The following is a 15,113-nucleotide window of genomic DNA, read 5'->3' as shown; positions in this document are numbered from 1 at the left end:
TCATCCTGGAGCCTCTTCACAGCTCAATGTCCTGGCTCCCAAAATCTGTCTCCAGGAGCCAGGCTCGAGGTGACACAGGCACGGGGGAAGAGCTGCTTTTTTTTGGCTCAGTGATGCCAGGGGAGCAGTGCTGGGATGTAGGAAATGCCCCTCCCCAAGGTGGTGTTTGGGGAAGCCCAGGTGCCCCCCGGCATCCCGCATGGAGCTCTGCTGTCACAGCAGAGGCTGGGCCAGCCCTAAGCTCTCACACGGGCACAGCCTTGATGCTCCCCAATCTCTGCAGCCATGGCACACACTGGGCACCATGCGGCGCAGTGCACTTTGAATCATATTATCACAAAATCGTTTTGCTTGGGAAACACTTCTGAGATCATCGAGTGCAACCTTTGACTGATCAACCCCTTGTCAACGACCCGCTTCCAGTCGTTCCTTGAACTCCTCCAGGAATGGGCACTCAACACCTCCCTGGGCAGTGCATTCCAATGTTTAATCACACTTTCAGCAAAAAATTCTCCCTATGTCCCAGCTGAGCCTGCCCTGGCCCAGCCTGAGGCCGTTCCCTCTGCTCCTGTCCCTGTGCCCTGGGAGCAGAGCCCGACCCCCCCGGCTGTGCCCTCCTGGCAGGGACTTGTGCAGAGCCACAAGGGCCCCTGAGCCTCCTTTGCTCCAGCCTCAGCCCCTTCCCAGCTCCCTCAGGAATTCTCCAGCCCCTTCCCAACTCCGTTCCCTTCTGTGGATAAGCTGCAACCCCTCGATATCCTCGCAGTGAGGAGCCCAGAGCCGGACACGGCACTCGAGGCAAAGGCCCTGGCCTGCGGCACACGGCGTCCGCTCTGTCACCGCATCGCCCCCTGGAACCGGCTCTCGGTGCCTCGCCGTGGGTCCCGGGAGGGCTGTCCCGGCCCAGGAATGCCGACGCAGCTGCGGCAGCACCACTGTTGCCGGGGCCGAGCGGAGCAGCCCCGCGGCCGCCGCCGCCTCTCCCCCGCCACCCCTCAGCGCTGCCGCCTCGCCGCGCTCAGCCCCGCCTCCGGTGAGCGTCACCGCCGCCTTCCTCGCGCGATCCTTCCGCGCCTCCGCCTCCCCTTCTCCTCACCCACCGCCTTCCCCGCCATCCCCCCCGCCACCCACCCCGCTTCCCTTCGTGTATATTCCCCGCGGCCACACGCCTTCATCGCCGTTCCCTCGGCGCGCTCGAAGCGCCCGGTACTGCGGGAACTATTTTCCGCCGCCCCCCCGCGGGCGCTCTTGGCGGAGGTGTCGACGGCGGCTCCGTGGCGGGTGGTGCGGCGGCGATGGCGGCGGCGCCGCCGCCGAGGCTGCGCTGAGGGGGGAGAGGGAGGGAGGGAGCGCTGAGGGGAGCGGGGGGGCGGCCGTGAGGGGAGGGAGGGAGGAGGGGAGGCGCTGACAGCGCCGTGCCGAGCCGGGCCCGCCGCCCTCAGCCCGCCATGGCCGAGCCTGCGGCCTCTTCCAGCTCCGGCGCGTCGCTGCCGCTCATTGAATCAGGTAACACCGCGGGCCGGGGTGAGGAGGTGCCGCCGGTGCCGCCATCTTCCTGCCCCCCCCCCCTCAGGATGGGTCACGGCCGCCCCCCGGCTCATCCCCCGTGTCTCTTGCCGTGTCTCTTACAGAGCTTTACTTCCTCATCGCCCGGTTCCTGAGCACCGGGCCCTGCCGGAGAGCGCTGAAGGTGAGTGCGGGGCTCACCGGGGCGCGGGCACCCCGCGCTGCCCCTGAGGCTCGGGGGAAGGTGGGAGCAGCCGCGCCCCCCGCTCTGGGGGAGCCGGATCGTGCCTTGTCCCTGACTTTGTGTTTTTCTCCTTTCCCTCTGCAGGTGCTGGTGCAGGAGCTGGAGCAGCACCAGGTCTGTGTGGGCTCTGATGAAATCGTGCTGTAGTCAAAAGTTTCCTTTGCAAGTCATTCAAGTTTCTGCCGCTGTCTCAACTTTTCCCCCCCTCGACACACATTGTTTTGGATGTGGTCTGTAATCCCTCCTTTCCCCTTTAACCGCTCACGGTTTTTCTGTTTGTTTTTCCTTTATTTAGTTGCTTCCCAAAAGGTTGGATTGGCAAGGAAATGAGCATTATAGAAGTTATGAAGAATTGGTGAGACTTTTCTCTTTAAAAAAAACCCTTTATTTACGGTGATGACATTGATGTTAGACCCCTCTACCTTTAAGAGTAGGCCCAAATTTTCACCTTCCTGTACCACCCTGCCTCTGAACACTGGAATTACTTTAGAAAGGGCCTTTAATTTCTTTACATCAGACTAACAAAAACACAAGCGGTGGTTTAAATTGAGGATATTGTTTACATAGCAGAGGTGGAGCTTGGCGTTGTGCAGTGGTACATGCCACTGCCTACATGCTGGCAGGAGCCAATCTACAGCGAGGTTTCATTTCGGAGTTTCAGGGACCAGGTTGTGAGGCACGCTGTGATTTGTCGGTATTTATTTTCTGGTTGGTTTCTTTTAGCCCCCTCCAACAGATTAGGAAATGAAATCGCTGTTCAGAAGCCGAGGGTTGGCACTTGTGGTGACTGTGAATGTGCTCACATCACCGGCTCCTCGCTGGTCTTGGCTTTGTTTCTAAAGTGCTGCAAAGATGGGGATGATCTCTCCACAAAATTTACTTTCTTCCCTTTCACGGCTGATGTGGTGTGTTCTGAATTGATTTGTACAGAAGGCAGAGCTGTGTTTTGGGGTTTAATTTTGCTGTTTCTTAAGTGGCAAAGAGTTTAAATGCCAGTGGGTCATGGCCTGGTGGTGCCTGCCCTGCCCTGTGTGGTTTTTATCCTGCTTTATTGTATTTGATAGTGTTTCCTTTAAAGAGTTGTTTATCCTTGCTGTTTCCCACCTAAGGTTCAGGCATTCCGGGTTAATTGACTGATTGTTGCAGTGAACTCCCTCTTGTGAAGCACTTAAAGATCTCAGGATCATATTTGCATAGAGAAGGAATGAAGTGTTGTTTAAAACACTTTCTTAAGCACTGCTTGAAATGATAAGTGTGATTCCATTTCCTCTATTTGTCGTTGTGGTCAGTTGAGCAAGGAAGGTTTTAGATCAGTTTTTTTCAGTCACTAAGAAGCCTGGCCTTGCTAAACAGGAATATTTTCAAGCTCTGACTTGAATTTAGGCAAGATGAAAGTAGGATTAAGCTTAGAAAGAATTGTTGGGAGGTTTTTTTTTGTTGTTTCATTGTTGATTTCTTAGCCTATTTCTTCTGGCAAAAAGCAGGGTGTTGGGAGATCCTGTGTATGTGTTTTTCTGATTTCAGGGCTGCTTCTTAACTGTGATTATTCTGCATATACACTTGTCAAACTAATTCTTTAACATGTGCTGCTTCTAATTCTTTTTTCCTGCACAATTTAAAGGAAATCTCTGCACAGGGCAGTAGTGTTTCAGAACATGTAAATTAATCTTCTCAGAGTTTTAGTTTCTGTATTTTGAGAGGCTCTGGGAACCTCTTGTCCCACTGGTCTCACTCTGAATTTGCAGAGATCACAGACAAATCAGTCATGTGGTGTAATTATTTCTATTCCACTTTGCTCAGCATGGAATTGCAAATCTTTAAAATAACTGCTCCTTCCAAAATCTCAGCAAAGCTACTTCAAAAAGAAAGGAATTGCAAGGTTTTGTGTGCAAGGGTTGCATTTTCAAAATATGTTAGAAAATATACATATTGGTGATGGCATGCAAACAAGAAAGGGTTTTAGTGTTTGGCAGAAAGCAGGCTGACCTTTCTGTCCTGGATGTTGTGGCTGGTACTGCTCTGTACCAATTGAAGAGTCAAAATTGATAAAGAAATTCTGTCAAACTGCATTTTGTAGACTTTGGGCTACCAGATATGTTTCTTATAATCAACCTTAAGCATGTGATGGGCTGATTTGCTTGGACAGATTTGCCTGTGGGGTAATGGGAACTATTTTATTGATGTTATCACCTCCCACCCTGCCAGGAACACAACCTGTGCCCCACAAGCTTTATGCCTGCATTTTATCATTAACAACAAGTGCAAGGCTGTGACTTAAATTGTACCTTCTGAATGCTCTGTGTGCATTTGGGCAACTTTCTGGCAGTGTGTAGTTTTTTTATTTTTATTCCCACTGTTGTGTGAGCAGATCAGCCCTGTTGGGACACTTTGCTCATCCCAGCTCAGCCCTTCAAGAGAACAGCATCAGCAGCACGAGCTCGTTCTGCCTGTGTTCTCAGGCACCTGGGCAGGAGGCCACATACCTGAGCTGGTGTGGCCCTGAGCCTCTCCTGGCTGGATTGGCTGGGAATTCTGTGGCTGCTGCAGGAGCTGCTGGGGCTGACTGGTTTGTTCATGGCCAGGTCACACTGCAGGAAGTGTGGGGCTGTCAATCCCAGCTCCTTCAGACCTCCCCAACAGCTTCAATTTATGATTCTGATGGTTTGCTCTACTCAAAGCTGTTTAAACTCTTACTTTGTGTCTTTAACTTCTGCATTATTGTGGTTGTCTTGATAAGAATAAGGATTTTTTAGATTGAACACCCAGAAAGAAAAGAGGGAAAAATCATCAAAACCCGCACACATCTGTTCTTGGCTGAGACATCTGAGTGTGTGTGGGGGTGTATTTTTTTTTTAGGTTGCTTGATGCAGATAATGTGGGATCATTCCTGAATGTAGGGAGGAATGGTTTGATCCTTTGGTTTAAGGAAGTAGGGCAGACTTAGGTTATGTGGTACTGGTTCTTCAAGGAAACTGTTTCCAGAGAGACTGTACTCAAACCTGCTGGTTTGCAGTTCACTGAACAAGTACCTGTAGTAGTGCATAAATTCTTGTGCTTGATTGCAACCACATTCTGCATGATCTTGAGTTCTGAGGGTTTATATTTTATTTCTTATTTTTAGTACAAATCACAGGGTGAATTGGGCAAAGACACTCAGTGTAGGGTGCCTCACAAGTGGGTGCCACAGGAGTGCTTCCTGCAAGCTTCAAGTAATAAAATACTGATGTGCAGGAGTCACTTTACTCCAGTTATTTTTACTACAGCTCTCCCTAGCTTGCAGATCAGTACTCACTGAATTTACTAGATCAGAGCTTAACAGAATTGATATTTTTCTCTGTAAGTTGAACTTAAAAAAAAATATATATACCTGTGCATATTGATGCTTTTAAATCCATCTGTTCTGGGTGTACCAACCTAATTTTTAAACCTTGAATTTCTGTCAGGTGCTGTCCAACAAGCATGTGGCTCCAGATCATTTATTACAAATTTGCAAACGTATTGGCCCTATCCTGGATAAGGAGATCCCACCCAGCATTTCCAGAGTGAATTCCTTACTTGGGGCAGGGAGACAGTCCTTGCTACGGACAGCAAAAGGTAGGATCTGTTCTTTGTTTGAGATGGGGCTGATTCATTGGCATGGGTACAGAGTTAGGATTTGGGGAATGGTGTGAGAAAGGCAGAACTGACACTTTGGAAGTGAAATCCCAGAAAATCCCAGAATGGTTTGGGTTGGAAGAGACCTTAAAGCTCATCCCATCCCACCCCTGCTGTGGCAGGGACACCTTCCACTGTGCCAGGCTGCTCCAAGCCCCAGTGTCCAACCTGGCCCTTGGGCACTGCCAGGGATCCAGGGGCAGCCCCAGCTGTGCCTTCCCCACCCTCCCAGGGAAGGATTTTTCCTAACATCCCCTCTAAACTTGTCCTACTTCCCACTTGTCCTTTCACTCCAAGCCTTTGTGAAAAATTCCTCTCCAGCTTTCTTGTAAAACCCCTTTAGTTACTGCAAGGTTCTTGAGATCATCTCATGAAAGAACTTCATATTACTAACTCCTCATTACGTTCCTGTAGAAATATTCAGGAAAATGTTAAAAATCAGTTGGAATTCTAGTTTTGTGTCACGTGAACTGCAGGGGTACCATCATTTAGGAGTAATTTCAGAGTTTGGTGGTTGGTTGTGTTGGTTTTTTCTTCTTCTGTTACTATTAAATGGATTTTTCTCTTTAACTCTCCATTGTTTGTGAGAAGCTTTGGGGCAGTTGGTGCCTGGTTTTTTGGTGGGTTCAATCTTTTGTTTGAGACCAGACTAGGTGGGCTCTTTGCCGTGTTTTGGAGCTGGAGCTCTCTTGGCATTTTTAACAAACATTCATGATGAATTTCTGTTTTTGCAGATTGCAGGAACACTGTTTGGAAGGGCTCTGCATTTGCTGCTCTGCATCGAGGCAGACCCCCTGAAATGCCTGTGAACTATGGCACCCCACCAAACCTTGGTAAGCTCCTCTCACCTCTCCCCACTGCTGCTGAGCACACCTAAAATACTGATAGAAAAATTGCAGATACCACAAAACCTGACTTGATGAAATCTGAAAGTCATTTCTAGTAGCTTTTTAATATTAATGACAATTGAATAAACCCAAGTTTTAGAACAGACATGTTTGAAACATGATGTGATTCCTCTGTGTTCTAGTGGAGGTGCATCGAGCAAAGCAATTAACTGGATATGCCAAGTTCAGCACCTCATTCCCAGGGAGTATGTACCAGCATGTCAAGATGCACAGGAGGATCCTTGGCCATCTCTCTTCTGTGTATTGTGTTGCATTTGACAGGACTGGACACAGAATATTTACTGTAAGTTGATGAAATAAATCCAACTCTGAATATAGTTTTAGATGATGCAAGGAAAAGAGCTTGGAAATGAGTGTTGTGTTGAAACTTCTGGAGATAAATATCAATGCTGGTAAAATGCAGTTCCCTCACTCTGCTGAAGTGGAACAATTTGCTGTAATTAAAGGTCAGAAGCATGTCAGAAGTTGTCCTTAATGAATATTTCTCTTTAGGGCTCAGATGACTGTCTGGTGAAGATCTGGTCCACCCACAATGGCAGATTATTTGCCACCTTACGAGGCCATTCAGCAGAGATCTCTGACATGGCTGTGAACTATGAGAACACCATGATTGCAGCTGGGAGCTGTGACAAGATGATCCGAGTGTGGTGTCTGAGGACTTGTGCACCAGTTGCTGTCCTCCATGGGCACACAGGGTCCATTACCTCACTGCAGGTATGGGGCTTTTGAAGTGTTCCTGCTGATTAAAAACTGAAATGATTTCTCTGGGGCTGCCTATGGGAGTAGGGAAATCAGAATGTGTGAATATTCATGTTAAAACAAAGTCAAATCACAGGATAAACCTGCTTAAAAACAAGTAAATTCCTTGTCTCTCTGGAATTTCTAAGTATTTAACTGAAGATAATGACAGGAATTCTTTTTCCTTTCAAGATCACTGTGTATAATACTTGAGTTGTTGGAACAAAAGGGAATTTCTGGGAAATATCCTGTCCTGTTGTCTCTTAGTGGAGACATGATTTGCTATTCTGTGTGAGTGTGTTCTGATCCAGTGTGTTATTCCTATGACTTTTGGGATGTGGGTATTTGTTTTAATCTCCAAAACAGGAGTTATTTCACAAGGACAAAGGTGTAATGTGTGTATTTAAATTTGAAGGTGGTTTGATACATGATGTGCTCTTGGTGGTCCTTTGGATTTAGTCTGGGTTTAAATTCCTTAATTAACACAGAAATTAGTAGCTCATTATCCAGGTTTGGGGTGTTTTCCACTGAGACCACCAGCTTGTCTTGAGGGGTGAGGAGTGGCTTGTGGAGCTCACTACAAACAAACGATTTTGAATTTTTCTCAAAAACGCTGCCTCAGAGAGTAATCTTCATACCTGCACTTTCTGTGGCATTCATTGCGTTTTTAGTTTGGTTTTTTAATGTCTAAATACTTGTGGTACTTCTTTTATTGCAGTGTGTGGATTTTTTAAATTTAAGATTTCATAATAATACCATAATTGCACTATGTACAATTTATATTACTTTCTAATGCTAGTAATTGGTGAACAAGTTGTGTCTGTAAAGTTTTCTGAAGGGTAGCTCTGTGCATAGCAACAAATCCTTGTCTTAAAGAACTATTTCTGAGGAATTCCCATGAAATTCCTATAAAATTACATATAATGCTAAGTTACACATTCAAACTATCTCACATCTCGTGCTCTGCTTAATTATTTTTAAACTACACCTGTCTATTCCAACTTCCCTTTTTTCAGTCTGCTGTGCTCATTATTTTAGTCATTGACAGGATTTTCAGTCAATGATTGTGGTCAGTGGAAACATCAAACCCAAACCACTGAAGGAATTGGGGTTTTTTTAACACAGTAATTGAAACACAGACCACAAACTTACCTTAAATCAGGGGAGGTATTCTTTGTAAACACTAAAAATGACTTACCAACAACTGCTCCAGCAGTTTGAGGTGAAAAAATCCAAAATAAATCAAGCTTTTACATTAACTTTTTTCAGAAGTTGATGAACAATTGTTAAATCTCTGTTTGTGTGTGTGATTTTGCTTCCCTCCCTGCAGTTCAGTCCCATGGTGAAAGGCTCCCTGAGGTACATGGTCTCCACTGGGGCAGATGGAACTGTTTGCTTCTGGCAGTGGGATACAGATTCCATGAAATTCAAGTATGTGAATGGTTTGCTGATTAACCTTTATGCCATTCTGGGCTTGAGTAAAATAAATCAGGTGGTTTTTACTCCACTGGGTTTTTGTGGTTATAAAAATGCTGTGCAGATCATGCATTCAATAGTTATTTTGAAGCACCATCACCAATACAAATTAATGTTCTTCCATTGGCTTGAGAGATTAGTTGGGAAATACATTAATTTCTTTCTTCACTAAAAGTACAAAAGTAAGACAGCAGGACTGGCTGGAAATGTAAAAATGTTGGAAAATATAATAAAACTTGGCAGTGGTGTTGGTTTTCCAACACTCCTGTAGTTTTAGGATGTTTCTTACAGAACTTGCATGCAGGATAGTTTGAAATGGTCAGTATGTGATTACTCTTTGTACCAAAAAAATTAATTACTAGCAAGAAGGGCTCTAGGATGATCAGTGTGTGTCTGGTGTTGTGCCACATCATGGTATAAAATGAACCATGTTTAAAGAAACATCTCTTTATGCTTTGAAATGTTGCTAAAAGCCAAGTTTAAGGTGCTGTGACCTATTTCAAACATGTTTTCTTTTTCAGCACCAAGCCAGTGAAGTTCACCGAGAAGCCCAGGCCAGGGGTTCAGATGCTTTGTTCTTCCTTCAGTGTGGGTAAGTCAGGTGGAGTTCAGCCTTGTGATTTCTTCTTTCCTCTCTTGTAACACTTGATTGTGACAGCTTTAAAATGGACAAAACCTGCAGTTGTGAGTAAATAACTGCACAGATGTGCACTGTTAGCTGTGACATAGCTAAGGGAAGCCCCATGATTTAATTAAGAGAAAGACTGTTGAAGACATTGGTGATTTCACAGAGGTAAAAGCCACCTCATGTCTTGGGTTTTTTCTATCCATCTGTAGAAAGTTTTTATCTTTGTTTAATTCCCTCATGCAATGTCAAAGGTTGGCAAAATGGGTTCTCTGACATCCCACAGTCACCAGCAGTGGAGGTGGGTCCTGCCAGCAGCAGCTCCTGACCCAGTGCCAGGGATAAAGATCTCATAAAGATCTTCTCCTAAAGATCTTCCTCTCTTAAGGATCCAGAACTGGATCTTTAGTGTGCTTCACGTGAATTTCAGAAATAAAAAGCAAATCAAAGTGTAGCTTGTTAACATTGTCAGGACAGACCCCTGGCTTGTGTTGAGAAGGTGTTTTTGATATTTTGCTTGGTTGGTGTTTTTTTTTTTTTTTTTTTCTGACAGCACTTAGAGGCAGATCTTAAAATTTCTGCCACCTCAGCTAAATACTGGTGTGCTTACACTGGGGTGCTTCACTTGACTGGTTTACTCACATTTCAACCTAATTTTGATGCAGTTCACTGGCACAAATGAGGCACAGACTACAATGAAAATCATCTACATAATTCTGATTATCCAGAGCCATATTCCCCACCATTGAAAGCTCCTCTGTGCAGTTTAATGTTAAAAGTTCCACTGTTGCCCTAAAGATATATTTTAAAACCTTTGTAACATCAGTTTATTTTTACTATGGCTGAGAACATTTTCTGGGGCAAGAAAGGGATTTCCTTCCACATATGTGTGTCAGTGGAAGAGCATAAAAAATGTGCCATTCTCCAAATAGTTGTGGGCTTTTTTTTTATTTAAACCAGGCCTCTGAGAAATGGTGGTGACTTGTTTTAATTTCTTCCACAGCAGATTAATTATTGCTCGATTTTTACAGGTGGGATGTTTTTAGCAACTGGCAGCACTGACCACGTCATCAGGATGTATTTTTTTGGCTCTGAAACACCTGAGAAAATAGCTGAATTGGAAAGTCATGCTGTAAGTAATTAGTTAATTAGTTCATTTGAAGCTATATTGAAATCACAAGATGATTTTATGAGTGGGTTTTTAGAAATGCTCTTAATTAATTTTGTTTGCATTAATGTTTCCTCTCCTACAAAATCTGACTTTATTTTTGTTGCATTGATAAGGTTTGATCAGTACTTATTTTTTTTATGTAGGGGAGACTTTTCTACTCTGAGACAAAGTGTGGTATCTGCTTTTCCTGCAGTTTTTATTGTGATAAAAGTGAATTATTGTTTATTTTTTCAAGGAAAGTGTAAGTAGGAGTAGGAAAAACAGATTCCTCACCATTGTAGTTGGCTTATGGTATTGGAATCAGGTTATTTAATCTGTTAATCCCTCATGTTTAATTCAGGCAGTTTTTAAAAGATGCATTTTAGATACATTAATGGTTAGTGATTCTGGGCAGTGTTTGGACTTGATTTGCCATGCTGTTAAAACTCTTAAAAATAACACAACATTTTATTTTTTCATTATTTCAGATTTTACTAATCTCAGAATTATCAAAAAAATATTTTCCCTGTTTAAAAAATAAAATTTCTAACAAACTCTACTTTTTCTTACAGGACAAAGTTGACAGCATTCAGTTTTCTAATGGTGGGGACAGGTATGTTGAAAAATGCTGAAATATGGCCAAAAAATACATAATTTTGGAATTAAGAATCTATTACTGGATGTTCCCAGTAAAGGAAAATCTCCTTATTTAGAACTCAGAAGGGAAATTTTGGACTGATGCAGGAGCATAATTAAGCTTCAGCTGTTCCAGTTTCTGTTGATCTGTGTTAGGTGATATTTTTTGCCTGGCTTGGGTTTTATTTACCTGGAGGAATTTTACCACTTCTTCATGTACCCAGTGTGTTTGTGGCCTCATAAATCTCCTTTTACTCCTCCTTTCCTTTCAATTTCACTGAGTATTGTGTAGGAAATAGGAAAAAAGCAGTGAAAATAGTAAAAAATGAATTAGAACCTTTTCATCTGATTTGTTATTGCCTCTACTTCAGTATCTGAAACTCTGCAATTAAAATACATTGAAATCCTGTGCTGAGGAGGAGTTGAGGATGAATTTGTGAATTGAGTTAAACTTTGGAACTTGTTTCTCTGTTCTTCATATTTTGACAACTTTATTCAGTTTTCCAGTTCAGAAAAACTCTTTCCTGCTTTTCTGGAAAGAAAGTGAATGGAAAGAATTCTCTTGAACACAAATTGAAGATTTCACTTCTATCAGTCTTCCACTACAAAATCTATGTTGTGGTGGTGTCCAACTCTAAAGATACTTTAAAGGAGATTTTTTGGAGGATAAATGAATGAATTTTTAAACCTTGTTCAGGTTCATAAGTGGCAGCAGAGATGGGACAGCTCGGATCTGGCGTTTCGAGCAAGCAGAGTGGAGGAGCATTTTGTTGGATATGTCTGATCGGCTGCTGGGGTAGGTGAAATGTTCATTTCATGGTTTCCTTATCTAAATTCAGAAAGATTGAAAAACTCAATTACTCAAATATGAGAGTGAGAGCAGCATCCTGGTTAAGTTCTGTGGTCTTGGGAGGGGTGAATTGAGTGTTCTGGTGATGTAATAATGGCTGAGTTTGAGTGCTTTCATAAATTCCTACGTGTTCAGGAAGCTCTCAAATGTACTCTGTACCAAGTCAATTTTATTGCCTCTTTTCAGGGAAAAAAGTGAACAGAAAGAATCTAACTTCTGTCTCTGGGTTTTAGTCTGACACCTGGTGTGTCATGGGAGAAATATTTTTAGATTAGTAAAAATAAAGTAGGTGGTGACCTATTTGCAGGAGAGGTCATGACATGGAATAGGTGGCTTTCCTCAAGGACTGATCTTCCTGTCTGTTCCCATTTTCTGCTTTTAAAAAAGTGAATTAATGAAATGCTGGTGGCACACAGTCTGGGTAATGTTATTAGAGATAAAAATCAGATTATTTTATGGTGTTGGGTAAACCTGAAGGGGGAGTGATTTACAGGAGTACAGAAGCTCAGTAAGCTTCCACAGACACTGAACATAAATTCATTTGTAGGTGATTAAATTAGATTTTGATGAAATGGTTTGTAGGTGATTAAATAAAAAGCCACACCTTGGGTACCCATTTGATTGGAGGGTGATTTCAAGCTTTTCCTTTGATGACAAAGACCATGAAAGAAACCTGATTTTACAAAGGAGGAGTTATTAAAAGTTGAGATTTGACTGTGACTGTGTAGTTCAGAGTCTTTGTAAGTGGAATAAAGATAATCCCATGTGAAGGTGTTTCAAGGAAATATTATTCCTTGGATTGACTGGAAAAAGGCTGAGGGGCAGTGTTACAGAATCCTATAAATGTATTTTAGGGAGAGAATAAGGAAATAGATTGAGGTTAAAAGGAAATGTTATCTTTACTGTGTTTCTGTTGGGACTTATTAAAAACTGCTTAGCTAATGTAGAGGCTGGCTTGGGAATCAGTTGGTTGGAAAAGCTGACTGTAAAAAGTCCAAAATTTGGCAGGATTTATGTTAGGACTCTAATTGTAGAGGAGCCAAGATTCCGTGAAAAAGGAAAGCCTTTTTGCCTTGCATCTCAAATGGGAGATTATCAAGTCCTTTAAAATTTAAGAATCCAGATTTGCTTTAAATGAAGGATTTTGTGGACAAAAATTTCAACCAGAATTTAATTCTTCACTTCCTTTCTGTTGCCTGATTATTGTATATTGATATAGAAATGGACTAATTAAAATATAAAATACATCTCTGACCTGTTTGACTTCTTTCAAATAGTGACACTTGTGCAGAAGAAGACAAATTCATGAAGCCTAAAGTGACCATGATAGCTTGGAACCAAAATGACAACTATGTTGTTACGGCTGTGAATAATCACCTGCTCAAAGTTTGGAATTCCAGCACAGGGCAGTTGCTCCATGACTTGGTGGTATGGGATTTTCCTTGCTTTTGGAAGATTTTCCTGGAATTGCAGTGACATGTGCATGCTGAATTTAGAATTAGAGCTGATCAGTCTTGAAAGCTCTGTATGGATGGTACAGCAAGTGAGGTGTTCTTGGAGTTCTTTTAACCAAAATTTGCTGCTTCCTCCAGATTTGGAATTTCCCTGTAAATAAAAGAACAAATAAATGTGGAATAAATAAAATTCTTGTGCAGTAACTCACCCATTGAATAATTCACCATCCTTTGGCAAAAGTTTCATATTTCTACAGCTCTTGCTTGAATCCAGAAAATTTTTACCTTTGGAATGTTCTAATCTTTATGGCTGCCTGGGGTTTAATTTTCCAGAGAGGACAGCACAGGCTTTGGGCTCTGTTGTGAATGTCCTGCTGCTGTGGATTTCCCTTTTTTCCTGAGATGTGCAATTTTCCATTGCAGGGCCATGCAGATGAAGTGTTTGTCTTGGAGACCCATCCCTTTGATTGCAGGATAATGCTGTCTGCAGGCCACGATGGCAACATCTTCATCTGGGACATCACCAAAGGCACCAAAACAAAACATTATTTTAACATGGTAAGAGCTTCTTTAAACCCCATTTGTTCTCAGCACACAGCAGTGTGTTCACTACCAGCTTAAGGAACTGCCACCAACATTCATACCTTTGCATCTTTAGGAAAAAAAACCCCAACCAAACAGGAAAACCTTAACCAGCAAAATTTATTAATTCATTTTATTTCATTAGAGCTTTTTACCTTAGAGTTTCCTGATTATTGCAGATTTTACACTCTTTTCTACTGCAGATCATTGTACACTTCATTCATATTAATTGTTTTCCTCAGCTGAGGTGAGGTGCCATCTAAAAGGCTCTGTTTTAGGCCATTGTTTCAAGACACTTGTATTTTCCACAGGATGAAAAATTATAATCTTAATATCCATTGGCACAGTGCTTGAGGGCTCCATTTGACAGCTCATCATTAATACTTTAAATTAGGTTATTTTCTCTGAGACTTAGGTTCTGAGCTAATGTTCATATAAATTTTTCATCCTTTTTCCCTGGTCTGTCAACAGCAAAGAGCATTTTTTTTTTTATTTTTAAGTTCTTAAAATAAAGAACAACTTCTTTCTTATATTCGTAAGTTCTTGTCTAGAAAGTTGTTGAACAAAACCAGTCTATATTAGCTCTAGTTTATTTCAGGCAGTGTGCTGACAGCTAAAAAGCCTCAGAAAAACATGTTTATTTCTTTATTCTCTGAACAGTAATTTTTCATACCTTCTACTGCATCTTTTAGAATTGGTTCAGGATTTAAATTCAAGGGGAAAAGAAATATACTGAAGTAACAAAACTATTTGTGCCTTAATTGGAGGTGTTTAGGGAAATGCATGGACTAAATAATTTTGGATGCTTATGGTTTGCTCTGAAAAAATGGTCAAATAATCTTGAATTTTTTTTCCTTCCATCCAGATTGAAGGCCAGGGACATGGAGCTGTTTTTGACTGTAAATTTTCACCAGATGGGCAGCATTTTGCATGCACAGATTCTCATGGACATCTGCTGATATTTGGCTTTGGCTGTAGCAGGCCTTATGAAAAGGTAAGTTCAGCTTTTTATCAGATCTCTGTATGGAGTTTCTAACTAAAAATTACATTACTACATTAATTAATTTAAAAGTTGATATGCAAAAATAATTTGTGTGGTTAGAGGATCTAAATGTAATGGATTTCTTGATGTCTGTGATTGTATTGTTTATATGATCCTGGCACAGCAGAAAAAACCCAATATCTTAACATTCCCATGGGAGTAGCTCTCAAGAATGTTCCTGGAATACATTTTCATCTTGGAGACAGCTAATTCACCTTCATTGTTCAACCTCAGAAATGCTTCTGTTT

At 42.3% G+C, this 15,113-nt stretch overlaps 1 protein-coding gene across 1 annotated transcript in view; it reads left to right on the top strand.

Annotated features, from left to right (window-relative positions):
- The first annotated feature begins 1,390 nt into the window (after window positions 1–1,390).
- The window catches only part of BRWD1 (bromodomain and WD repeat domain containing 1), a 45,443-nt gene continuing 31,720 nt past the window's right edge, over window positions 1,391–15,113 (top strand). The window contains exons 1-16 of the mRNA XM_030945446.1: window positions 1,391–1,506; window positions 1,632–1,690; window positions 1,835–1,864; window positions 2,046–2,105; window positions 5,194–5,344; window positions 6,139–6,237; window positions 6,435–6,595; window positions 6,805–7,026; window positions 8,381–8,481; window positions 9,048–9,118; window positions 10,183–10,283; window positions 10,874–10,914; window positions 11,635–11,733; window positions 13,065–13,215; window positions 13,665–13,799; window positions 14,689–14,817. Coding sequence (XP_030801306.1) covers window positions 1,449–1,506; window positions 1,632–1,690; window positions 1,835–1,864; window positions 2,046–2,105; window positions 5,194–5,344; window positions 6,139–6,237; window positions 6,435–6,595; window positions 6,805–7,026; window positions 8,381–8,481; window positions 9,048–9,118; window positions 10,183–10,283; window positions 10,874–10,914; window positions 11,635–11,733; window positions 13,065–13,215; window positions 13,665–13,799; window positions 14,689–14,817 — 1,668 coding nt within the window. The 5' untranslated portion in view covers window positions 1,391–1,448. The remainder of the gene's footprint in view (window positions 1,507–1,631; window positions 1,691–1,834; window positions 1,865–2,045; window positions 2,106–5,193; window positions 5,345–6,138; window positions 6,238–6,434; window positions 6,596–6,804; window positions 7,027–8,380; window positions 8,482–9,047; window positions 9,119–10,182; window positions 10,284–10,873; window positions 10,915–11,634; window positions 11,734–13,064; window positions 13,216–13,664; window positions 13,800–14,688; window positions 14,818–15,113) is intronic.

The sequence above is a fragment of the Camarhynchus parvulus genome, chromosome 1 (assembly GCF_901933205.1).
Source record: "Camarhynchus parvulus chromosome 1, STF_HiC, whole genome shotgun sequence".
Classification (NCBI taxonomy): domain Eukaryota; kingdom Metazoa; phylum Chordata; class Aves; order Passeriformes; family Thraupidae; genus Camarhynchus; species Camarhynchus parvulus.
Note: the sequence above shows the minus strand (reverse complement) of the source record. Positions and strands in the feature narration are given on the sequence as shown.